Here is a 26,844-nt window from a genome sequence, read left to right as displayed (position 1 = left end):
ACAACAATACCAATAGTCTTATATCACCCCCTGGTGGCTGTGACGAGTCACAGCAGACTGGAAGACAGTGGTTTGGGAATCTTTTAACATCAGAGCAAGAAAATCAACTCCTGAGACGAGGGAAAAACTTTTTTTTATTGCTCAATTGATGCGTCTTAATTCAAAGTGTCCTCTTACATTGTAACCACACACACACACACACACACACACACACTCATGTAAAGTGTGTGTGTGTGTGTGTGTCGCTACAACAGCAGCCCCCCCCATACAGCTAAATCACCATGCCAAAGACTCAACTTCAGACAAAATGGTTCCCAAACGATTCATTGAGCTTCCTGAAGCCTGTGCCTGCCTTTCGTTATGGGTCGGAAAGTTGTGTGTATGTGTGCGTGCGAGCGTGCGTGCGTGCGTGCATGCACAACACCATTATTGGTACTGGAATCAAACCCGGGACGGAACGCGAGGAAACCCCGTGCAGCTCCTGTTTGACCGTTCACACAAACACAAAAACGCCCTCTCAATCAGACTCTGAATCTGTTTCGCCTCCAGTGACTGAACGGGAAAAAAACCACGGAGCGAGACGCTTTTTTCCCGACACAAGGACTAACACTTTTGAAAGTTTTGGTAACAGTATAGTCTTATGGCTTATGTAGACGGTTAGCTTTACATTGTGCTTTCAGCGACTGGACGAGAAGGACCTGGATTGTAAAAAAAAGAAAGAAAGAGAAAAGAATTAAGTGGATTTTGAGACTGAATAATTCTTTCGGCCACCTTGTATTTCTTTGTTTTTTTGACTCTGTAACGACAAAGTTGCTGTTTGAAAACATCGATATGAGCTTTGTTGGTTTTTTCCATTCTGCTCTGTGCTGTAAAATACAATAACACACACACACACACACACACACACACTGTTTGCTTTCCCCAAAATTCTGACGCCTTTACAAAAATAAAATAATCTCTTTTGCAGTTTACATTTCAGTAGCCAATATCACCAGTTAATATTATGTTATTCAAAAGGAATATTGATGTGTTTAATTGTATTTTTTATTTTTATGGACAAATAATAAATACACATATAGGACTTTAGTTTTTTTTTTTCCTTTTCTTTTTTCCAGACATTCATAACGGCTTAATTCTCCTTGATCCTATTTTGTAAACTATGATATGTAACTTTAACATTGAACAAAAAAGTTTATTATTTAATAATAATAATGATAATAATAATGATGATAATAATAATAATAATAATAATGTATGTATTAGCGGTAGAATGTCGTAACCTGTACCTGGGGTCTTTTTTATAGATGTATATACAATGACAGGTTTCAACCATTAAATGTGACCATTTCACAATGAATGACGACACACTGGCCTCGTGCTCATTTCGCTCTGTCGCCGACGACGCCCGGGATTTCAACGGCACAGCTGCGAGTAACGATTTCACTGTTAAAAACAACAACAACAACAACAACAAGCGGTGTGTGTCTTATCTCCCACGCTCTGCCGTAAACAAACACCGCTTCATTTCAAGTTTCCCTCTCTCAATCTGGCTCAGGCGAGGAAAAGCAAATTTGCAGCTGGGGTTGTTGATGTCACATGGGTGATGAGTCACGAATAATGACATCTTTTTGGGATTTTTTTCTTCATTTTCTTGACACTTTAAATGTATCCACAGCTTGTTCATCAATGCAGAGACTATGTGTCCACTCGTGTTGTGTCCCATCACACCTTCACTGTGTGACGTTAAGTATTTTTTAAGATGTAATAACTGCTTAGAGAGATCCAGTCTTGCTTTATCCACTTCGTCATCAGTGAGTCCATCATTTTGTAGTAAAAAACATCTTCAGTCCCTTTTAGCATATATAGCGCTGGTTCACAGGCCTCTATGGAGCGAGCTACATCAAATTGTGTTCCAAAATGTGCTGCTAATGTTTACTTTAACAAAGGTCAAGTCAATTTACTTCATGTAGCCCAACATCACAAAGACAATTTGCCTCAACAGTGACACCCTCTGTCCTTAGACCCTCACATCGAGTGAGGAAAAATGGGAGAAACCTCAGGAAGAGCCACAGAGGACTTAGCTCTTGTGTTGTCACAGTGAGTCACCAGATACAGAGATTGTCGTGGCAACAGGTTTACCATCATAGACTGTATATAAAAAGTGGATGTGGTCTCCTGCTTCTCCTAAGGATGCCACCAGGGGGCAACACCGCTGGTTCCAAGAAGAAATCAGTTTGAGTGGAAGTCTATGGGAAATTAACCTAATACTTACTTGATTTATATATTTGTTTTTCTCCAGTAGAAGCTGATGTCAGTTCTGTAAATTATCTTCCAATTCAGAGGAAAGTCGACGTGGCTGATTGGCTGTTATTATGGTATTTCATGGTATGGTACATTATTAGCTGCTACAGCCCTTGTTACCAGGAGAGACGCTGAGAACTTTTAAGAAGTGTATGTGTACAGTGTCGTCGCTGCCAAAACAACAATAGGATTGTTAGCGAAAAACACACACAAACAGCAAAACAACGTGTGTTTAGTTGCGACTACAAACACAGTTCATCGTTATCCACATTAACCAACATGGAAACATTAAAAAACACTGAGACTGATGTAGGAGGAGAATAAAATAGATCAAAATCCAAGGTTCTCTCCTCTCTCTCTCTCTTTCTCTCTCTCTCTCTCTCTCTCTCCTTCCAGCTCTTTCTTTCATTATTCTGACGAGTTGTGGCAGGCCGTTAGGAGACCGAGGATAAGTCAATACACTATCTAACAGCTGTCAGCTGGACCCTGTGTGTCTGTGTGTGTGTGTGTGTGTGTGTTTCATTCATTACTTTCCCTCTTCCCGTGCTCTATTTTCTTTTTTTATGAGGACCCAATTAATATTTACAATGACAGGACATGATGTGACCAATGAGGTCAAAGAGACAACAACATTTGTCCTGCTCTTTTGTCTCATAAAACAAAAGTCAGAGAAAATCACACTTCTGTTTTTTTTGTTTAGTAATGACGGAGAAGTTAGTAAGATGTTTACACCTCCACCAAGCTTTAATTAAAATGACTATCGAGAATGTTCCGCCGCGCTCCTTTTGTCTGTAACCACGATGTGATTCACATTAACCTCCTGTGTGTGTGTGTGTGTGTGTGTGTGTGTGTGTTCCAGATCTTACTCATGCTGTGGGGACTTAAATCAATTCACTTTATGAGGACTTGTCTTCCTTATGAGGACAAAAACCAAGTCACCATAATGTAAATTATTCTATTTTCCAGTGAAGAAACCAGACTCTCTCTCTCTCTCTCTCTCTCTCTCCCTCTCTCCCTCTCTCCCTCTCTCTCTCCCTCTCTGTGTGTGTGTGTGTGTGTGTGTGTGTGTGCCGTGCAGCGCCTGTCAGTTCCAACATGCCCTGCTCGGCTCTAATGACTAGTTTGACCTTTCACTGATAACTGGATGAATGACACCATCTCTCTTTCCCTCTCACTTCCATCACAGTGTTTGGCTCTCGCCTCTCGACACTCAAGACATACTGTGTCTCACTGTCTCCAGCCACTTCCCCCCCCATGTGTCTCCCTCCCGGCTTGTCCATTTGTGTCTGTCTCACTATTTCTCTTTTTTTTTGTCACTTATCTACTCTTCACCAAATTCACACAGCGTCTCCACTCAAACATTATTATTCCTTCCTGTTTGGGCTGTTATTTCACATCAGTCTGAATCTGAATGCTCACCTGTCTTTGTTGTTGTTGTCATGGTTTAAAGGTGCAGTGCGTACTTCTGAGTGTGTTGGAGACCCTATGTCGCCTTCAGTTAACATCAAACCTTTAAAAGCGGTTTAGTTTGTCCACTGTAAAAACATGATGGTCCAAAATGTCTGTATAATTTCAAAGGCTCATTCTGGGTTAATAATAATAATAAAAAAAAATCATGCAATCAGGTAGTTGTATACTTGTAAAAAAAATATATATATACATATATATAAATATAAAGTTAAATTATTTTATTTTCAATTTCTGCTAAGTCAAATTATTATTTTAAACAAATAAAAAATAAACATTTCATACTGCTCCTTTAAATATCTCTCTAATAATAATAAAAAAGAATAATGAAGGTTCTGCCTTTAGCCACTAGAGGGCAGCATAGAGATAACCTCCCTCACTGTGCACTGTCTGTGGTGCTGAAACATTCTCATGCAGTCATTGTCACGGCGTCTCTCTCCGTGGTGCTGAATAATTCACACTCGTAGCATAAAAATATTGAGCTTTTCTTATTTTATATTCCTCTCTGACCTCGTGTGACACCAAAAAAAAAACAAAATCAATCCAGGCCACCTTCATGAGGACAGTCCATTACTGCTGTTCTTATTCTGCCTGTTGCTTTATGAGTGTATATATAATAATCATCTCCTTGGCAAAGTACTCCAGTGTTTAAGTATACACTCGCTGGCCACCTCATTAGGTACACATGATTCTTCACTGTTTGGTAGAAGTGTGGTCTTCTGCTGTTGTACTCCATGTTCTTCATGGTTTGACAGGCTTTGTTCAGGGATGATTTTGTGTTGAGATCCTGTTGGCCAGGACATTAGTAAAAATAATTTACTTTCCCCGGATATTTTCTCTTTTTTGATCTATTCTCTGTAAACCTAAGAGATGGTTTTGCGTAAAAATCTCAGCAGATCAACAAATAATCCGACCAATAAGCATGCCACGTCCACTGTCGCCACATTTCCTCATCATTCTGATGCTTTATTATTGAACTTGAGTTGCTTTTAGCTGCAGAGTTCACCTGTTCACCTTCAAACCACCACAAAGCAACTGTAGATGATGCAGCTCCATAATAAATAAATAAATAAGTAAGTAATCATGAAGCACCATGGGAAAATGAGCACGCCAGCAAGCAAACACACAATGTTTATATAACAACTTTCACACAGGCACGAGACACAAAGTGGAATCAAAGCAGTAAAAACAAAAGTAGCACCAGATGCAATGTTAAATGGATGGCTATTAATTCTTCTTTTTTTTATTAGAGGGTAGACCTAATAAGTCATTTATTTTTATTTTATTTTACATTTTCCTCTGTTTTAGTGTCAATTAATTGCTTTTCAACTCGTATATGTGGTGACTATAGGTTAAACTAAATAAAAATGAAATGGAACACATAATCTGCATCATAAATAAGCAAAACAAAAACTTGTAAAAAATAAAATAAAAAATACATTACCATGAAAATAACTTTTAATGGTATGTAACCATTTGGAATGGAATGTGGATTTTAGGAGCATCTAGTAAAAACTAGAGGAAGCACTCAGAGAGTGTAAACCTCCACCAGGACTGCCCAGTTTCCACATTCCAATCACCACCAAATTAAATATTTCTTATGTTATTAGCTACATCTCCAGAAAATTCCATTCACATCCATCCTTTACTTTTAGAGATAAGCTGCTCAGAAAGGTAGTGGAGGGGGGTTAAAAGAGAGATTTTACAGCAGTTTAATCATAATAAGATAAACACACACATCTCTATTTTATTAATTGTTAGCAATCGTCCCCTAAGTTATTATTATACTGCAGATTGAACTCCAACAAGGTCACTGAACAGACACCAGAGGGAACAGATGGCCTGTAAATGGAGAAAAATCAGACAGAATAAACCGGCTAGGATTTAATAAAGAGAGCCAGGTGTGTTAATGACATCCCATAAAAGAGAATTACACTTGTCTGTGCAGATGTGAGACTGAATACTGCATGATTTTATAGAGATATTATTTAAATTGGATTCTGGACCAGAAGTGTCTTAAGTTGAATCTATTTTGTGGTGATAAGTGGAAGCTTTTGAAGTGACACAGTGACACAGTCTGTTCTATAAAACGCTTCACTCAGCTGGTTCCACGGAAATTTGATATTATCTGCCTGTGAAATGCCTTGAATGTTAAATCTGCACATTTTCACAAAACAAAACATGTGTAATGATTGGAGTATTTGTTTGAAATAAAACTGTGAAACTGATAAAAACTGATAAAAGAAACAACATTATTAATATTATTATTTTTTTTTTAATAATTAAAACAAGCCTTCTGATGTTTCCACCTTCTTAAATGTGAATATTTTCTAATTACTTTGCTTCATATAATAGAGAAACCATTAGAACTGATTCATTTTCGGTTTGTGGACAAAAAGAGACATTTGAGAACATCATCATTTTCATTTCATTCATTTTCATCAACATTTTTCAACATTTTCTGACATTTTACAGACATAAACAAGTGTATAACTTAACATCTGTATTAACTACATAAACATTACATTTTGGTAAAATAATTTAAACAATCAGCTTTATATATTTATTTATTTTTTACGATAAAGTAATTGTATTTTTAACAAATCTATGCATATTTTGTGGTTATTTCCTTTGACTACACTTTAACGTAGGACCAGTTGGTCCTCCTATGACCTGTAGGTGGCGGCAAAGCGCCGTCAACCATTACCCCTACAGTAAAACGCAGCAGAGGAAGTGTGTATGCTAATCAACGCAGGGAAATGGGGTGAGTGTGTCCGTCTTTTGACAGCCGGCTGCTTCAAATGTCCTTCAGAAATACTCGAATTAGCCCACAGACACTGAGAAACCGTATTTTATTTGAAAGCGAAGCGTGTCATGTTGTGGAAATTGAACGCATTTAGCACAGCTAGCCGCGACAGCTGCTGTCCGCCTACACACAAAGCAGCACATCTTTCTCTGTCACTGTTAGCCGTTTAGCTCATGTAGCTACCTGTCATTGTCAGTGATGATGGTGTAGTTCGGTAATATGAGGTTAATTTAAACGTTCTTGTTTTAAAAACAACAACAACAACCCAAAAACACTCCAACGCTAGCTTCGTTAATGGAGGGAAACATGTGGAGGTTTCTCCTATTGGTTAGCCTTTAGCTTTAGCTTAACATTGAATCTGCTAAATGTGATAAAAAATAAACACTTAATTAATATTTAACACTCAGAGGCAGAGTGACGTTTGCATCCTCTGTACGTCACGAGATGGAGGCTTTATTGTTACATCAACACCGGGTATTGATGGGATGAATTGGACGAATCCAGATAGATTTCACTCAGTTGCGTGAGAAACAGACGTATTTTAAATCCCTTCTCGGTTTAAAACGTCGAGAACAATTGTCTCTGTTTCTATAGTTATTGACTTATCAAGAATCTCATGCAGGATGAATGGTTACCCTGCCTTCACCTTGTTGTACCAAGGCAGGTAGTAAAGGTTCATCAGCGTGTATGTAACTCTCTCTATTGTACAAGATGTCGACTAATTTATTCAGCCGATTAATCGTGCCCATTTTCTGTCTTGGCTGTATATTTTGAATTAAAACAAGGTTTTAAGGCAGGTGCCTCAAACTCAAAATGACCTAGGGCCCACTGAACTTCTAGTCTGGTCAGGAGTGGGACAGGTCAAGTGAGAAAAGTTCCAACCGTTCGGGAAAAATTAACTGTTTAGTAATTAGAAATTAATATGATATCTTATTAATCCATCATGATGTTGCAAATAAAACATTTTTAGGATGGTATTGCTCACCATTTCAAGTGTTTTGATATATAGTTCACTACATATTTATGATTCAAAAAGAATCTGAAAATAACAAAATAAAACAAGAAAAATATTGTTCACTGTTGGTCAGTTTGGGCCAGTTGTCATGATAATTTTGTAGGGCCACAGGGCATCGACTGAGGGGGCCACATGTGGCCTGCGGGCCGTGAGTTTAAGACCCGTTTTAATGTTTGACCTTTTCCCCCCAAATAGCATATTTTAAGAAAAACTCTCATAGTAATCATAATAATGTTCAGGCCGATATTATTTCATTATTTTGCATCAGACAATTGTTATTTATTAATAGACCAATAATTACAAATACATTCTTTTTTCAAAAACTCTGCACTTTTTTTTCATCCAAATGTTTATTTGAAGAAGTTTCTTTTGATGGCCTGTTTCATGTATTTAATATTTACTTTATACATATTTGTTATTGTATATATACAAAGTACTGTATATAATTGCACTGCAGTGCAGATGTGGATTGGAGAGGAAGGATCGTTAGTGATGTTCAATGACGTCACTGAAGTTTTAACATTCATATTTTATCAGATGGCTAAGAAAATAAAATTGATGATATAAGGACTCAGATTTTAAAATATTGTAAACCCATATAGGTCGACCTCTATGAGATGCATAAACAATACAATTTTCTTTGTCTAGTTAGAGGAGTAGAAGAAGGAGATGAGAGTCAAATGGAGGTGGTCAGAGGCTTAAATACAACACAATATCACTGTCAGGAATATTCATCATACTGATACAGTGCTTCAGTGAATTAAAGTATTACACCATTAAATATTGCTATATTTATTGTATCTGTATTTTCTTACACCCTTTCTGATTCCTTCATTCATTCATTTATTTCTTCTCCAGTATATGTGAATCATTTTGACCATCAGTGGCGATTGGCCCTCACCGCCATCTGTCAGCATGCAAGGATTCTACTCAAAGCTGGACTCCTCCCCCTCCTCGTCACCATTATTGGGGGCGGGCCTCGGGGGAGGCGGCGCACCGCTACCGCTCAGCCTCGCCGTGGAGACAGAAAAAGCTCAGGCTCTCCTGCAGACATTCAGCTCCGCCTCCCTGCTGGCCTCTGCAGGTCTGGGTATGTTCTGTGTGGTGGCCGACCACGTCCTCCAAGCGTCGGTGATTCAGAACCACCTGTGGCTGCGTGCGCTCTTGGACAATGGCACACACGGAGTCGTGGGGCTGTGGTCGTGGGCGGTTGTTATAGGACTGAGGAAAAAGAGTGATTTGTATGAGGTTCTTCTGGCCGGACTGCTGGCCTCAATCATAGACCTTGACCACTTCTATGTGGCTGGATCCATGTCACTCAAGGTAAGACCTGAACCTTTAATAATGAGGACTCTGGAAACAAATTTAAGAACCAATTACATTTGAAATGGTTTGTCTCGTGAACAAGTGGCTGTACTGTATTAAGAAAACTGGCAGTAATGTTATGATGAGCAAACATGTTCATGTATTTTCTGCTTTGGCTTCGCTGTAAACACAGACCCAGTCGCTCATGCATAGACTGGGGGGAAAAAGGATAAAATGAATAAATGAATGTCTTAATGCCCCACTTAAAGCATTTTCTGCTACTTTAAACAATAATAAAATGTTGAAATTATTAAATAAATATGAAAAAAGTAAACATTTTAATAAGTGCCTGCTTATAATAGTTAAAATCCAACTGTAATATCTCTCTTTGGAATTGTGTTACCAATTCTATTTTCATTTGTCTGCTCACATCATTCATCATTGTTCATTGTTCATCTACTCCATAATTCCCTTCAAAGAAAAACATAATAACAATACAAACTATTCACTAAATATGTTGAATTTTTATTTCCTCAAGGAATTGATTAGTTGTTTGGTAAAAATGTAGGAAGTATTGATCAGTGTTTTTCTCAAACCTCAAAAGTAGAACAGAATAGAAATGATGAAGTTCTCAAGTGTCTTGTTTTATTCACAGCAGCAGGAGAGCATGGTAACATTTTATGAATTTATTAAACATGCACATCAACCGAAATTGCATTAAAAAGTCTGTAAAAAATAAGCAAATATCTGCCTGTGGAGTTTACACGTCGCCTTCCTTCACTCTCTCAAAATGTTCCCAAACTTTGGACTTCTCATCCGACATTACTGTAAAGTCATTACACTTCCTGTGTCTGGCCTTTCAAATTAAAGCCATACAGGGTTTGATTTATGGCACAGTTTCAAATAGAGTTTCCAGTTTTTTTTCCAATGAAATCTCGACCATAAGAGGACCAGACCTAATTGTTATTTTTTCTTACTCTCTTCTTCTTCCAAGGCGGCCGTGTCTCTCCCTCATCGCCCTCCTCTCCACTGCTCCTCCCTCATCCCCGTGCTGTGTCTCTCCCTCCGCTTCCTCATGTGGATCGCTCGCCTCAAAGACGCCTGGTGCTCCTTGCCGTGGATGATTTTCATCTCCATGGCGACGCACCACATCCGCGACGCGGTACGCCACGGACTGTGGGTGTGCCCGTTCGGCCAGACGGCGCCGATCCCCTATTGGCTGTACGTGAGCACCACGGCGACGCTGCCTCACCTGTGCTCAGTGCTCATGTACCTGACGGGAACCAGGGATGTGATTTCAACCAAACACGGCGTGGCCATCGACGTTTAGACCCCACGGACGGATCTGGTTTCAATGAATCTGGATGAAAAAGCTGTGTGAGACCATTTCCAATACTTGAAATTACTGGAGAATATATTTATAAATCGGGAGGTGTTGTTGGAGACGCTGTTTTCAGCTTTGATGAGGAGAGAATTCAGTCTTTTTCTGGTTTATTTACACTCACCGGGACAAAGAAACTGCCCGAGTACGATCGAGGAAACACTGGCATCATAAAAACGCGGGTTTCATTGCTTGGGAACATCAGTAGAATAACAAATATGAGTGCCAATCAATTTTTTTGTGTAACATTTTTCATTTTCCAGCCAAAAAAAAATCAGTATACTGTGCTTTTTACCTGCGTGGCCCTTAAAAGCTGTTTTACCTCCTGTTCATGTACCCAAACACATGTGGGCTGGGTTTAAAAAAGAAAGATTTATAATAATCTTTATTAGAAGGATATCAATTTGTAAAATCCTTACATGGACTGTAGAGTTGCACTTAGTGGTCATATGAAGTAAAAAGTGCAATTTTTAATCCCCATTTTTACAATATTCAGCATTAGTTCTGTAAAAATTGATTTTGGAACATTGAAATATCTTCAAATTAATCCATATTGAATCGATTCAGAAAATGAGTCCGACGTGTACTCGGCCCTACATGTGAGGCAGTTTTTTCTCTCTCGTCCGTCCTCGTCTCTACTCAAGGAAAAGTCAACCAAAGGTCATCAACCACGGGCTGCGTGACACCGACATGTACAGTAGTTAGTTAGTTCACTGTGTCACTGTGACCCTCCAGTGCGTCCTCCTCCATCTGTCTGTGCATTTAAAGTAATGCTAGTGAAAGTCCATGTGTTGTAGCTTCATGTTTAAATATCAGCCACATTCCCGTGACAAAAATGAGTCACTGCGAAACAATAGTCATCGTCTTTGCCCTTCACTAAGTTAAGTTGAGTCTCCTTTGTCCTTCAGAGGACAGTGTTTGTTCTGCTTCAGTGGTTTTCAGTGCCAAACAGAGAAGGACAGTGCTTTTCAAGTTGCTCTTTTCTTTACTTCTTCATAAAACTTTAATCACGTTGACAGTGACACACATTTGAAGTCCACGCCTTTTTGTCTTTAAATAGACAACTGAAATGATTGTGTCGTATAGAATTAAACATTTTGGGCTCAGTTGTTATAGCAAAAGTTTTATTAAAAGCTGAAACTTAGAAAGGCGCTGTGTGTTTACTTTTAACTTCCATGGGAGTCATTAGAACAGTATATTATTATTATTATTATTATTATTATTATTATTACTTCATATTAACTACCTGTATGTATACAATGCTGTTGTACTACAATGAAACGGTTCAGTAGAGTCTTCATGTTAAAATGAATGTGTGTCAAGACTCAGGATTTGTGGCTTCTTTTAAACTATTTATCGCACATAAATATTTAAAAATTCACTACAGTCATTACACTGTTTAGATGTAGACTGATCACACACACATTCCTGTTTTAAATACTGCATTAAAATGGTATTTATTCAATGGGTTTGAGAGACTTGTCTGGTTTGAATGTAATTTATAATTTCAGTTTCATTATTTCTCTTTTGTGTGAATCTGTTGCTTGACGATTTAAGTTTTAGTGACGCTTGTTGTCCACTAGATGGCCACGGTGAGCTGTGATAATTATTTCACCACATGATTATATATATTTTACTCTGTTATGTGAAGAAGTGGAGGAGTGGGAGCAAAAAAAGAAAGGGAAAGTAACTCTGGAAGTCATCAGGTCATGGCCTTTAAGAGTTGTGACATGCATTTTTAGATGTTTTGATATTTTTCAGGTTCTGTGTGGGGTTTTTAGTTCACTTTAAAAGCAACTTTCAGCCTCTTTATTGAGTCAAAGGTTCAAACTAATGTAAGGAACTCTCAGTAAAATCATTATCTCTCTTTCTGCTGCTTTTTGTTTACAATGTGACCTTTTGTTTATGCAATATTATTTTCAATTTTGCACATTAGATTATGCTTTCTGGTTTGTAATTTCATTGATAGGATTTATTGTAATGTTATTTTTTATCCGAATAAAAATGTATCCTGGATATTATTTGGTGTTTTGACGTTTTTTTTTTTTTGGTTTTTTTTAAATGATGTCGTCAAACATCTGCCTTTTAATGACGTAACTGTCCAACAGGTTGCTTGACAGGCTTCAAACTTTGGCTGTGTTTGGATAAGAAATGTCAGAATGTATAATTGAACAGAACCTGCACCAGTGAAACTGCAGCTGCCTCATCACACCCTTCAGACAAACCTGAGGTGCTGTTATCAGTGTGGAAGGTAACTCAAGTTCAGCGTGTACTGATAAACCGCGTGAGTCACGACTAATGGATTTGCAAAAAAGGAAACGGAAAAGTTCAGTTTAAAGCTTTCATTCACTGTGAGTTTACACGCTCATTTTCAAGTAGTTGGTTCTAACCTTCATGGTTTACGTCATTGTTTGACTACGTTATTGCTAATGTACAAAGCTGGAAGTGGACTTTGGAAGTTGGCGGCCTGTAAGCTTCAGTATTTTTGTCCAGCAAGATGATTTCAAAAATCTATTTTTTTTTCTAAATTCAGAGCACCTTATTCTGAAAAAATATTATAAAGATTCTGTTGCTAGACTGATACTATATGTTTGGTTTGAAATACATGAAATTACTTTTAAAGAAGAAGCAGTAAATCTCAATACTGGAATGAAATGATGCACAATAATTATTGACAGTATGAAAAGGGAAAATATAGTTTTTAAGAGTGTTTTGTTGTTTGGGACATTTTATTCTCCACCTCTCACACACATTGTCCCTAAGCCAAACTTACTTGTTGTCCCCAGGACTACAGCCTATTTAATTTAATTTAATTTAACCAATTAGTCATTAAATCATGTAAATAAAATAATGATAACTTATGTCATTCTTATCCATCTATAAATGCAAAAAAAAAAACTGTTAATCACATAACTGTCCAATATACACTTTAAACTAAAACTTAGGTGTCCTACTAAGGGTACTACTGTTCATCTCCAACTTTGATCTATTTTAAAAAAGGACTGATGGGTGTGAACGCAGCACATTTGCACGTTTCATCCTGAAAGTTTCCTCCTGAAAGTTTCATCGTCCACCTCTCCTCCCTTGTGTGAGTCAGAGAGGCTTTTTTGTGCCGCAGCTGTTGTTCACATGAAAAGCGAGTTAACGATTTCTCATCTACAAACAAAACGACCACCTGACATCAATGATGGCCAAAGAGGGGGAGAGAACGGTAGAAAACACGGGCCAGCACATTTCCAAATTTGGATCCCAAATACGCAAAAGGCCTTGTATGACAACGTGTTTGCAATAAGGAGAGCGGAGCCAGAGACGCCGAGGCAATTTCCTCCCAGATGCACATCTTAAAAGCCCCTTTCACAAAGACAACAAAAGGCAGCTTGAGCATTTGGGATTCATCAGACACTGTCACAATCTGATAATGGAGACTCTCGGGCAACACGCTTTAGGAGGAATATCAGTCACATGATCTGTGACAAAGAGGCAGACAGTCCACTCCATCAGTGACTCACTTGTTCACAGGGATTGATTTTATTCTTTTCACTCTCTCTTTTTTGCGTCATATTCATTTTATTCGCAGTTGATATTAAAACATTTAAATAGAAACATTCAAACCATTGTCAAATTAGTTCACACTATGACAATTAAGCCTTTCTGTGTTTGTCATCATACATACTGTACATAGCTTTACTAAAACGATGGCTGCTACAAATACAGCAAACAATAAATAAACCTGCCAGCAGGTGGTACTGTGACACTAACACTTATTTTTACTGTGCTGATGATTTCTGGCCGGGTCTCTAATGTCACATATAAAGTTTGGAGCCGATCGGTCAATGTACGCCTAAGATACATTCTGTTTCATGGCCAATTGTTGTGAGTTCAGATTTTGTTATGATGATCTCCTTTTTTATGAGTTCAAGGTTTAATGTAAACAGTCAAAGGTTCTAAGAAAACCTGAAGTAGTGTCGGAGCAGGTAGCTCAGTGGATAATAAAGCTGGTGTGGCGTTATCTTGTCATATGTTCAATTCTTATAAAAAACAAGACGTTTTAAAGTTCAACATTCAAAGTAAAGATTGAAAAGAGACAAAAAGTCTTGCGGTGAGCAAGTGAAGCCTTGTGAAACACTCAGGCTTTCCTCACAATTGTGTCCAAAGAGATTCTAAGCTTCAACGCTTCAGTGACGCTGACATCTGGTGGACAACTGAAGCCATAGCAACCTCTCAAGAGCACGACTGAAGCACTGACACTGTTTCAATCCCATGTCAGCAATAAAAGTTGAGAAAAGACTGTGTGGTCATTCAAGTGTTTTGTTTATTCATACTCGTCCTTACTGTAAAACATCCCAGATTGATAAATCTGAATGATATGGATTAAATATTGGTTAAGGGTTTATTTAAGGATTTAAGCTTTTATTTAGAGACTGTACTAAATGTGTTTTACTCAGGTGTCCAGATAATAGTTTGTCATTGGAGGACTTGAATGGTCCACATACTAACCTATGACTTTTATGTCACAATTTGGACGACATACTAACCTATGACTTTTATGTCACATTTTGGACGACATACTAACCTATGACGTTTTTGTCACATTTTGGACGACATACTATACTATGACGTTTCTGTCACATTTTGGACGACGTACTATAGTATGACTTTTTTGTCACATTTTGGACGACATACTATACTATGACGTTTTTGTCACATTTTGGACGACGTACTATAGTATGACGTTTTTGTCACATTTTGGACGACGTACTATACTATGACGTTTCTGTCACATTTTGGACGACGTACTATAGTATGACTTTTTTGTCACATTTTGGACGACATACTATACTATGACGTTTTTGTCACATTTTGGACGACGTACTATACTATGACGTTTTTGTCACATTTTGGACGACATACTAACCTATGACGTTTTTGTCACATTTTGGACGACTTACTAACCTATGACGTTTTTGTCACATTTTGGACGACATACTAACCTATGACGTTTTTGTCACATTTTGGACGACATACTAACCTATGACGTTTTTGTCACATTTTGGACGACATACTATAGTATGACGTTTTTGTCACATTTTGGACGACATACTAACCTATGACGTTTTTGTCACATTTTGGACGACATACTATAGTATGACGTTTTTGGCACATTTTGGACAACATACTATAGTATGACTTTTTTGTCACATTTTGGACGACATACTATAGTATGACTTTTTTGTCACATTTTGGACGACATACTAACCTATGACGTTTTTGTCACATTTTGGACGACATACTAACCTATGACGTTTTTGTCACATTTTGGACGACATACTAACCTATGACGTTTTTGTCACATTTTGGACCACATACTAACCTATGACTTTTATGTCACATTTTGGACGACATACTATACTATGACTTTTATGTCACATTTTGGACGACATACTATAGTATGACTTTTATGTCACATTTTGGACGACATACTAACCTATGATGTTTTTGTCACATTTTGGACGACATACTATACTATGACTTTTATGTCACATTTTGGACGACATACTAACCTATGACGTTTTTGTCACATTTTGGACGACATACTATACTATGACTTTTATGTCACATTTTGGACGACATACTAACCTATGACGTTTTTGTCACATTTTGGACGACATACTAACCTATGACTTTTTTGTCACATTTTGGACGACATACTATAGTATGACGTTTTCGTTACATTTTGGACGACATACTAACCTATGACGTTTTTGTCACATTTTGGACGACATACTAACCTATGACTTTTTTGTCACATTTTGGACCACATACTATAGTATGACGTTTTTGTCACATTTTGGACGACATACTAACCTATGACGTTTTTGTCACATTTTGGACGACATACTAACCTATGACATTTTTGGCACATTTTGGACGACATACTATAGTATGACGTTTTTGTCACATTTTGGACGACATACTAACCTATGACGTTTTTGTCACATTTTGGACGACATACTAACCTATGACGTTCTTGTCACATTTTGGACGACATACTAACCTATGACTTTTTTGTCACATTTTGGACCACATACTATAGTATGACGTTTTTGTCACATTTTGGACGACATACTAACCTATGACATTTTTGTCACATTTTGGACGACATACTAACCTATGACTTTTTTGTCACATTTTGGACGACATACTAACCTATGACGTTTTTGGCACATTTTGGACGACATACTATAGTATGACTTTTTTGTCACATTTTGGACGACATACTAACCTATGACGTTTTTGTCACATTTTGGACGACATACTATAGTATGACTTTTTTGTCACATTTTGGACGACATACTATAGTATGACTTTTTTGTCACATTTTGGACGACATACTATAGTATGACTTTTTTGTCACATTTTGGACGACATACTAACCTATGACGTTTTTGTCACATTTTGGACGACATACTATAGTATGACTTTTTTGTCACATTTTGGACGACATACTATAGTATGACGTTTTCGTTACATTTTGGACGACATACTAACCTATGACGTTTTTGTCACATTTTGGACGACATACTAACCTATGACTTTTTTGTCACATTTTGGACCACATACTATAGTATGACGTTTTTGTCACATTTTGGACGACATACTAACCTATGACGTTTTTGTCACATTTTGGACGACATACTAACCTATGACATTTTTGGCACATTTTGGACGACATACTATAGTATGACTTTTTTGTCACATTTTGGACCACATACTATAGTATGACGTTTTTGTCACATTTTGGACGACATACTAACCTATGACATTTTTGTCACATTTTGGACGACATACTAACCTATGACGTTTTTGGCACATTTTGGACGACATACTATAGTATGACTTTTTTGTCACATTTTGGACGACATACTAACCTATGACGTTTTTGTCACATTTTGGACGACATACTATAGTATGACTTTTTTGTCACATTTTGGACGACATACTATAGTATGACTTTTTTGTCACATTTTGGACGACATACTATAGTATGACTTTTTTGTCACATTTTGGACGACATACTAACCTATGACGTTTTTGTCACATTTTGGACGACATACTATAGTATGACTTTTTTGTCACATTTTGGACGACATACTATAGTATGACGTTTTCGTTACATTTTGGACGACATACTAACCTATGACGTTTTTGTCACATTTTGGACGACATACTAACCAATGACGTTTTTGTCACATTTTGGACGACATACTAACCTATGACTTTTTTGTCACATTTTGGACGACATACTAACCTATGACTTTTTTGTCACATTTTGGACGACATACTAACCTATGACTTTTTTGTCACATTTTAGACGAAATACTATAGTATGACTTTTTTGTCACATTTTGGACAACATACTATAGTATGACTTTTTTGTCACATTTTAGACAAAATACTATAGTATGACTTTTTTGTCACATTTTGGACGACATACTAACCTATGACGTTTTTGTCACATTTTGGACGACATACTATAGTATGACTTTTATGTCACATTTTGGACAACATACTAACCTATGACTTTTATGTCACATTTTGGACGACATACTAACCTATGACGTCTTTGTCCCATTTTGGACGACATACTAACCTATGACGTTTTTGGCACATTTTGGACGACATACTATAGTATGACTTTTTTGTCACATTTTGGACAACATACTATATTATGACTTTTTTGTCACATTTTAGACAAAATACTATAGTATGACTTTTTTGTCACATTTTGGACGACATACTAACCTATGACGTTTTGTCACATTTTGGACGACATACTAACCTATGACGTTTTTGTCACATTTTGGACGACATACTATAGTATGACGTTTTTGTCACATTTTGGACCACATACTAACCTATGACGTTTTTGTCACATTTTGGACGACATACTAACCTATGACGTTTTTGTCACATTTTGGACGACATACTAACCTATGACTTTTTTGTCACATTTTGGACCACATACTATAGTATGACGTTTTTGTCACATTTTGGACGACATACTAACCTATGACTTTTTTGTCACATTTTGGACGACATACTAACCTATGACGTTTTTGTCACATTTTGGACGACATACTATACTATGACGTTTTTGGCACATTTTGGACAACATACTATAGTATGACTTTTTTGTCACATTTTAGACGACATACTATAGTATGACTTTTTTGTCACATTTTGGACGACATACTAACCTATGACGTTTTTGTCACATTTTGGACGACATACTAACCTATGACGTTTTTGTCACATACTAACCTATGACTTTTATGTCACATTTTGGACGACATACTATACTATGACTTTTATGTCACATTTTGGACGACATACTATAGTATGACTTTTATGTCACATTTTGGACGACATACTAACCTATGATGTTTTTGTCACATTTTGGACGACATACTATACTATGACTTTTATGTCACATTTTGGACGACATACTAACCTATGACGTTTTTGGCACATTTTGGACGACATACTATAGTATGACTTTTTTGTCACATTTTGGACGACATACTATAGTATGACTTTTTTGTCACATTTTGGACGACATACTATAGTATGACTTTTTTGTCACATTTTGGACGACATACTAACCTATGACGTTTTTGTCACATTTTGGACGACATACTATAGTATGACTTTTTTGTCACATTTTGGACGACATACTATAGTATGACGTTTTCGTTACATTTTGGACGACATACTAACCTATGACGTTTTTGTCACATTTTGGACGACATACTAACCTATGACTTTTTTGTCACATTTTGGACCACATACTATAGTATGACGTTTTTGTCACATTTTGGACGACATACTAACCTATGACGTTTTTGTCACATTTTGGACGACATACTAACCTATGACGTTTTTGGCACATTTTGGACGACATACTATAGTATGACGTTTTTGTCACATTTTGGACGACATACTAACCTATGACGTTTTTGTCACATTTTGGACGACATACTAACCTATGACGTTCTTGTCACATTTTGGACGACATACTAACCTATGACTTTTTTGTCACATTTTGGACCACATACTATAGTATGACGTTTTTGTCACATTTTGGACGACATACTAACCTATGACATTTTTGTCACATTTTGGACGACATACTAACCTATGACTTTTTTGTCACATTTTGGACGACATACTAACCTATGACGTTTTTGGCACATTTTGGACGACATACTATAGTATGACTTTTTTGTCACATTTTGGACGACATACTAACCTATGACGTTTTTGTCACATTTTGGACGACATACTATAGTATGACTTTTTTGTCACATTTTGGACGACATACTATAGTATGACTTTTTTGTCACATTTTGGACGACATACTATAGTATGACTTTTTTGTCACATTTTGGACGACATACTAACCTATGACGTTTTTGTCACATTTTGGACGACATACTATAGTATGACTTTTTTGTCACATTTTGGACGACATACTATAGTATGACGTTTTCGTTACATTTTGGACGACATACTAACCTATGACGTTTTTGTCACATTTTGGACGACATACTAACCAATGACGTTTTTGTCACATTTTGGACGACATACTAACCTATGACTTTTTTGTCACATTTTGGACGACATACTAACCTATGACTTTTTTGTCACATTTTGGACGACATACTAACCTATGACTTTTTTGTCACATTTTAGACGAAATACTATAGTATGACTTTTTTGTCACATTTTGGACAACATACTATAGTATGACTTTTTTGTCACATTTTAGACAAAATACTATAGTATGACTTTTTTGTCACATTTTGGACGACATACTAACCTATGACGTTTTGTCACATTTTGGACGACATACTAACCTATGACGTTTTTGGCACATTTTGGACGACATACTATAGTATGACGTTTTTGTCACATTTTGGACGACATACTAACCTATGACGTTTTGTCACATTTTGGACGACAAACTAACCTATGACGTTTTTGTCACATTTTGGACGACATACTATAGTATGACGTTTTTGTCACATTTTGGACGACATACTAACCTATGACTTTTTTGTCACATTTTGGACGACATACTATAGTATGACGTGTTTGTCACATTTTGGACGACATACTAACCTATGACGTTTTTGTCACATTTTGGACGACATACTATAGTATGACGTGTTTGTCACATTTTGGACGACATACTAACCTATGACGTTTTTGTCACATTTTGGACGACATACTAACCTATGACTTTTTTGTCACATTTTGGACGACATACTATAGTATGACGTGTTTGTCACATTTTGGACGACATACTAACCTATGACGTTTTTGTCACATTTTGGACGACATACTAACCTATGACTTTTTTGTCACATTTTGGACCACATACTATAGTATGACGTTTTTGTCACATTTTGGACGACATACTAACCTATGACGTTTTTGTCACATTTTGGACGACATAATATACTATGACGTTTTTGGCACATTTTGGACGACATACTATAGTATGACTTTTTTGTCACATTTTGGACAACATACTATAGTATGACTTTTTTGTCACATTTTAGACAAAATACTATAGTATGACTTTTTTGTCACATTTTGGACGACATACTAACCTATGACGTTTTTGTCACATTTTGGACGACATACTATAGTATGACGTTTTTGTCACATTTTGGACGACATACTAACCTATGACGTTTTTGTCACATTTTGGACGACATACTATAGTATGACGTTTTTGTCACATTTTGGACGACATACTAACCTATGACGTTTTTGTCACATTTTGGACGACATACTAACCTATGACGTTTTTGTCACATTTTGGACGACATACTATACTATGACGTTTTTGTCACATTTTGGACGACATACTAACCTATGACTTTTATGTCACATTTTGGACGACATACTATACTATGACTTTTATGTCACATTTTGGACGACATACTAACCTATGACTTTTATGTCACATTTTGGACGACATACTAACCTATGACGTTTTTGTCACATTTTGGACGACATACTATACTATGACGTTTTTGTCAAATTTTGGACGACATACTAACCTATGACTTTTATGTCACATTTTGGACGACATACTATACTATGACTTTTATGTCACATTTTGGACGACATACTAACCTATGACGTTTTTGTCACATTTTGGACGACATGACGTTTTTGGCACATTTTAGACAACATACTAACCTATGACGTTTTTGTCACATTTTGGACGACATACTATAGTATGACTTTTTTGTCACATTTTAGACAAAATACTATAGTATGACTTTTTTGTCACATTTTGGACGACATACTAACCTATGACGTTTTTGTCACATTTTGGACGACATACTATAGTATGACTTTTTTGTCACATTTTAGACAAAATACTATAGTATGACTTTTTTGTCACATTTTGGACGACATACTAACCTATGACGTTTTTGTCACATTTTGGACGACATACTAACCTATGACGTTTTTGTCACATTTTGGACGACATGACGTTTTTGGCACATTTTAGACAACATACTAACCTATGACGTTTTTGTCACATTTTGGACGACATACTATAGTATGACTTTTTTGTCTCATTTTGGACGACATACTAACCTATGACTTTTTTGTCACATTTTGGACGACATACTAACCTATGACTTTTTTGTCACATTTTAGACGATATACTATAGTACGACTTTTTAGTCACATTTGGGACGACATACTAACCTATGACATTTTTGTCACATTTTGGACGACATACTATAGTATGACTTTTTGGTCAAATTTTGGACAACATACCCTATGACTCATCAAAAAAGTCAAAAACTGTCCTAGTATAGTATCTCATCAAAAATGTCAAAATATAAGCTATGAAAAAGAATTTTGACCATTCACCACGAAACAGGAAGTGCCCTGTAACTTCTCCAAATTCCGTACATTAACTAAATCAAGGGCACACCGCCACCTGCTGGCATCACGGCATCACGGTGGCGATAGAGGTTCTGCACTGGAGCTTCAATCGCCAACATTAGAGAAGAGAGAAAACATTAAACAGGAAGAAAGCTCTGAATTTACAAGTGTGATAAAATAGTATTTATTTCACGGAAACATACAAAGACAGAGGAAAAAAAAACAGCTTATGGTGATATCTGTCGTACAAATAAAGCAAAAAACAAAACAAAAACAAAACTATGTACATCTGAGAATGGATGCCTGAGTGCAATTTGAGTTATAACAACTAAAACCAACAGGCTCCATCTGCTGTCACATACTGCAGAGGAACACGGACGAGGACTGACGGAAACACAAGAGGAAACAACACAGCAGTAAAAAAGCAACAAACAAACACGGATACATTTGAACCTTGAGTAAAATGCACATTACCCACATAAAACTCTACGTCACGATGCTTCTGACTCCAAGTTTAGACAAAAATATATCATCAAAATCTCTCCTGATTTAACTTCTGGCTTTTTAGATTGTAAACACATCATATTTAGTGACCTAAACAAGGTGAATTTATTACAAAATAGCTTCTGATCATTTTGATATTTTACTGAATCAGTTAAGAAGAGCACTTTAAATCCAGTTAAAAAATATTGGACACATGTTTTACTTTATATATATTTTTTTAAATATTGTTTTTTAATAATCTGCTGTATAAAATGTATTTATTTTTCTTAATGGAGACTATGTGGCTGTCTTTGAGTGACGCACAGGGGAAGTGATGCAGGAAAAAAACAAAAACACGATAATCTGGTTCATCTGACAAACAAAGGAGTGACAGAAAATGCACAGAGAAGGAGGAAGAGGAGGAGGAGGAGGAGGAGGATATCGATGAGTTCAGTAAACACATTGTCCATACAGTAAATGTACAGTAACACAGCTTCATATCACTGGACAGAGACAACAAAACACACAAACACACACAAGAGTGAGGGAAGTTTCCACAGACATGGATTATCATCAGCTCAGTCAACAGCAGGAATCTCCCTTAAGACACTTGAGGGATTTTTATTCTCTGGAATTACAGATTCTATAGAAGCCTGAAATTCTGACGAGTTTCCTTTTTTATTTTCTTTTTTTTGTTGTTGAAAAATATTATTAAATCTTCAGTTTTTTCCAGTAAATCTACTGCCTCTGCCTATAGTATTTAATTTGGGGCATTTAAAGGTATTATATATAAGATTTTAGTCCATATTTTTTAAAGAAAAAAACTAGACATCTAGGACTTAAAATGCATATTAATGACTCTTTTTCTTTTTAGTTTTAGTGCTTTTAACTAAATTAATATATAAATGTGAGGTTGTTTTATACATTTTCAGAAACTTTTTAATGTTTTTACATTTCTATGTACCTAATTTTTAACATCTTGTATTCCTTCTATCCATTTTTTAAACTTTTTAAACAAATAAACTTAATTTTTTACCACATTTTATGTCCCTGCTACACTTTTTAAACATTTTTTTTTCATTCTATTGTCTAATAATGTGTTAAAGCACTGTTATCTTTAACTATGTCTTGATTTCTTACAATTTCAGTTCATCCAACAGCCATATAATAACATTCTTACTTAAAATACCTTTAAGGTGAATGTTAACTAGATAACATCAGCCCCTAATATCGACAGGTTTTTAAAATAATTAGTGTAAAACTGTTAGTCAGAGCTGATATAAACCATGAGTGTGAAAAGGTTCCACAGACATTGTTTTCTACATATAAACATATGAACTTTTCGTTTTTTAAAAGTGTGATATACAATAATATACAAAAAGAAAAATAAAGAAGACGAAGAAGCTTCAACTGGATTCATGCATAATATGAAGAGCTAGCTTGAGAGAACATACAGTCGTCAACAAAATAAAAAGACTTAGATGCACCTTGTGTTTTTGGACAAATTGCACAGTCAGTCAGTCAATCAACAGATCACAAGAGAAATTTGAATCTACAGATGATTTTAACAGCCAGAGAAAGAGAATGGAACACACACACACACGGTTTTAGCTGCAGGTGTCAAAGGCAGAAGTGAAACATAAAACAAAAACTGCTCGACTGCGTTGGAGGTATTTTCATACACTTTTTAAACACCCGTCACCCCAAAATAAATGTCTCCATTTCCTATGAGTGTGTGGGTTGTGACACACAAGTATAGAGTCGCTCCGGGTCAAGTCTTTTCTCATGGTGCGTTTCAGGAAGTCGGAAATTCCCGCGTTGAGGTCGGATCACACTCATGGGATTCAAATGATGTCAATCGTAAACTGACACTGACATTGATGATATTGGAGGTCATAATGACGGAGTTTGTCCTTGTTTATTTTTCCTCTTTAACTTCACTAGGATCACTTAACCAAAAACCTCCTCGTCCACATTCATTCATTCATTCTTAACACACTGTAGTGTTCTGGGTTGAACTCACTGTGTGTGCACGTGTTTCCGTAGTAACTGCTGCTCCATGTTCTGCTGCTGCATGTCCATCACTTTTCTCCAGAATTATTGAAAAGACACAACGTCAACGTTACCTAAAGGTCCAGTGTGTAAGAATGAGTGACATCTAATGGTGAAACTGCAGATTGCAACCCACAATCAACTTCTCTTTTCCCCTCTCTACTCTGGCCTTCGTACATATAAAAAGGCTTATTTTTAAGCCTTTTTTTTTAGGTAATTGTGCACTTACGTCATAAACCCTCCTAAATCTTACACACTGGACCTTTAATAAGTGCAATTTCCCCTAAAGACTTGAAGCTAAGGTGATTTTTTTCTTAATATACTCTGGTTAAAATGTTCTCTGCATATAATTTTACATTTTGGGATATAATCTATCAGTTTTTTTAATCGTATCAGTGACAGATATTGGAGGCAAAAGACTCAAAAGCTCAACGTTTATAACGTATTCATTTCAAAATAAGGGCCAAGTGCTAAAAGCGGAGGAATTACTCGTTTAAAATCAAATTCCTTGATTAAATGAGGGAATAATCGATTATTTCCAAGTTGAACTGATTCAATGCGACGTTAAACTATGACCAAACCTGAGAAAGAAGTGTTTTCTAGTTCAGACCGAAGAGTTAAATATCTAAGGTTTACTCTTCACTACGTGCTGATGCTGGTGGGTTTGTGAAAGGCCTGCATCTCTCTTTCTTCTCCCGAACTCCTTCCATTCTTCACACACAACAACTACGGATGGAGGGGGAAAGACAAGAGGTATAACACAAAAATACAAAAACATCAGACGACAAAACAAAAAAAAAAACATCATGCAACTTAAAAAAAAAAAAAAAAATCACTCGTCATAAATGGAAAATATAGTCTAAATAACCCAGGTCGCCCTCGCCTGGACCTTTTTCCTGCCCCCTCAGCTCAGACCATAATGCCCACTGTCGCTGCTTTGGCATCAGATGCACAGAGAGAGAGAGAGAGAGAGAGAGAGAGAGAGAGAGAGTCTGGCAGTTATGCTTCCTTCACAGCATTGAGTCGGTCAGTCAGTTGGTGTCGTAACGGACAAACGGTTCATCTTTGTCTCACGATGAATGTGAGCAAAAAAACTAAATTCAAAATAAAAGTGAGCGTGTGAGCGAGTGAGTGAGTGAGTTCTCTCTCAAAAGCAAACCTACTGTATGTTCTCCTGTTTGGCAGCTGCACTTCCTGTCGTTAATTAATCGTTATTTAAAGTTTCAAAGGTTATCGTCTCCCCTCTCGAGGGATCCATGTCCACGTGAAGCAGCAAATCGGTAGTGAGTAGTGAGTGACCCGCTGCAGGGTCGCTCGCCCCCTGTCTGCCGAGGAGGGAGTTGCAGTGAAGCTGCTGACGTGACGGAACGGATCATGTGTCGCTGTGGGCGGGGGAGTGGGTGCTGCAGGTAAACGTCCGGGGGGGAAAATCCTGCAGCTTGTCTCTTGTTCTGCAGTTTCCCTGTATACGTGTTTCGTCCCTGTCGCCCCCCCCCCCCGGATCCTGAAGGACTCTGTTGCGTTGTGGTTGACGTAGATGGATGTGGACGGTCGGCGGAGGCCGACTCCAAGGTGGAGCCCTAGAACGGGCCAATGAACAGAGGATGCTTGAAATGGACCTGGGAGGAGAGGAGAGTCAGAAAGTGAGGCTTTATTTATACAAGGTTTTTGAATATAGGCACTGATTCTGCATCTCTATGAACGTTTAAGTTGTTTAACCCTTTAAACACCTAAGCCTCAAAATGTCCGTCTGGATATTTTTGGCTTATTTTAACCATAAAAGGGCCAGAAAATGTCAATTTTTCCAGGATAACTTTCAATATCAGCATGTTAAAATAGTGTGTCAACAATTTAAAATGAAGAAAAATCACTGAAGCTGTACACAAACACCAGATTTTGCATGTTAAATTGAAAATTTGAACAGTATAACACATATTTAAAATAAGATTAGTTTGAGTCTTTGTCTCAATGTCCAAAAAAATGGAAACAATGTACAGGTGGTTTTTCCAACGCTCTCCTCTCTGGTAACAAAGATGCTGATTCGCCGGCTTCCTG

The 26,844-nt window shown here is 36.9% G+C and overlaps 2 protein-coding genes across 2 annotated transcripts in view; one reads left to right on the top strand and one right to left on the bottom strand.

Annotated features, from left to right (window-relative positions):
- The first annotated feature begins 6,476 nt into the window (after positions 1-6,476).
- Positions 6,477-10,740, top strand: tmem267 (transmembrane protein 267). Its single transcript, XM_058618248.1, has 3 exons — positions 6,477-6,532; positions 8,448-8,912; positions 9,889-10,740. The coding sequence occupies exons 2-3, from the start codon at positions 8,505-8,507 to the stop codon at positions 10,222-10,224; spliced, it is 744 nt and encodes a 247-aa protein (XP_058474231.1). The 5' UTR covers positions 6,477-6,532; positions 8,448-8,504; the 3' UTR covers positions 10,225-10,740.
- Positions 10,741-24,818: 14,078 nt separating this feature from the next.
- il11ra (interleukin 11 receptor, alpha) overlaps positions 24,819-26,844 on the bottom strand; it is a 48,122-nt gene continuing 46,096 nt past the window's right edge. Inside the window, exon 12 of the mRNA XM_058617313.1 lies at positions 24,819-26,408. The gene's annotated coding sequence lies outside the window, so the exon portion shown is untranslated. The remainder of the gene's footprint in view (positions 26,409-26,844) is intronic.

The sequence above is a fragment of the Solea solea genome, chromosome 19 (genome assembly GCF_958295425.1).
Source record: "Solea solea chromosome 19, fSolSol10.1, whole genome shotgun sequence".
In the NCBI taxonomy this organism is placed as follows: domain Eukaryota; kingdom Metazoa; phylum Chordata; class Actinopteri; order Pleuronectiformes; family Soleidae; genus Solea; species Solea solea.
The sequence above is the reverse complement of the archived record's forward strand: the minus strand, read 5'-3'. Positions and strand labels throughout refer to the sequence as shown.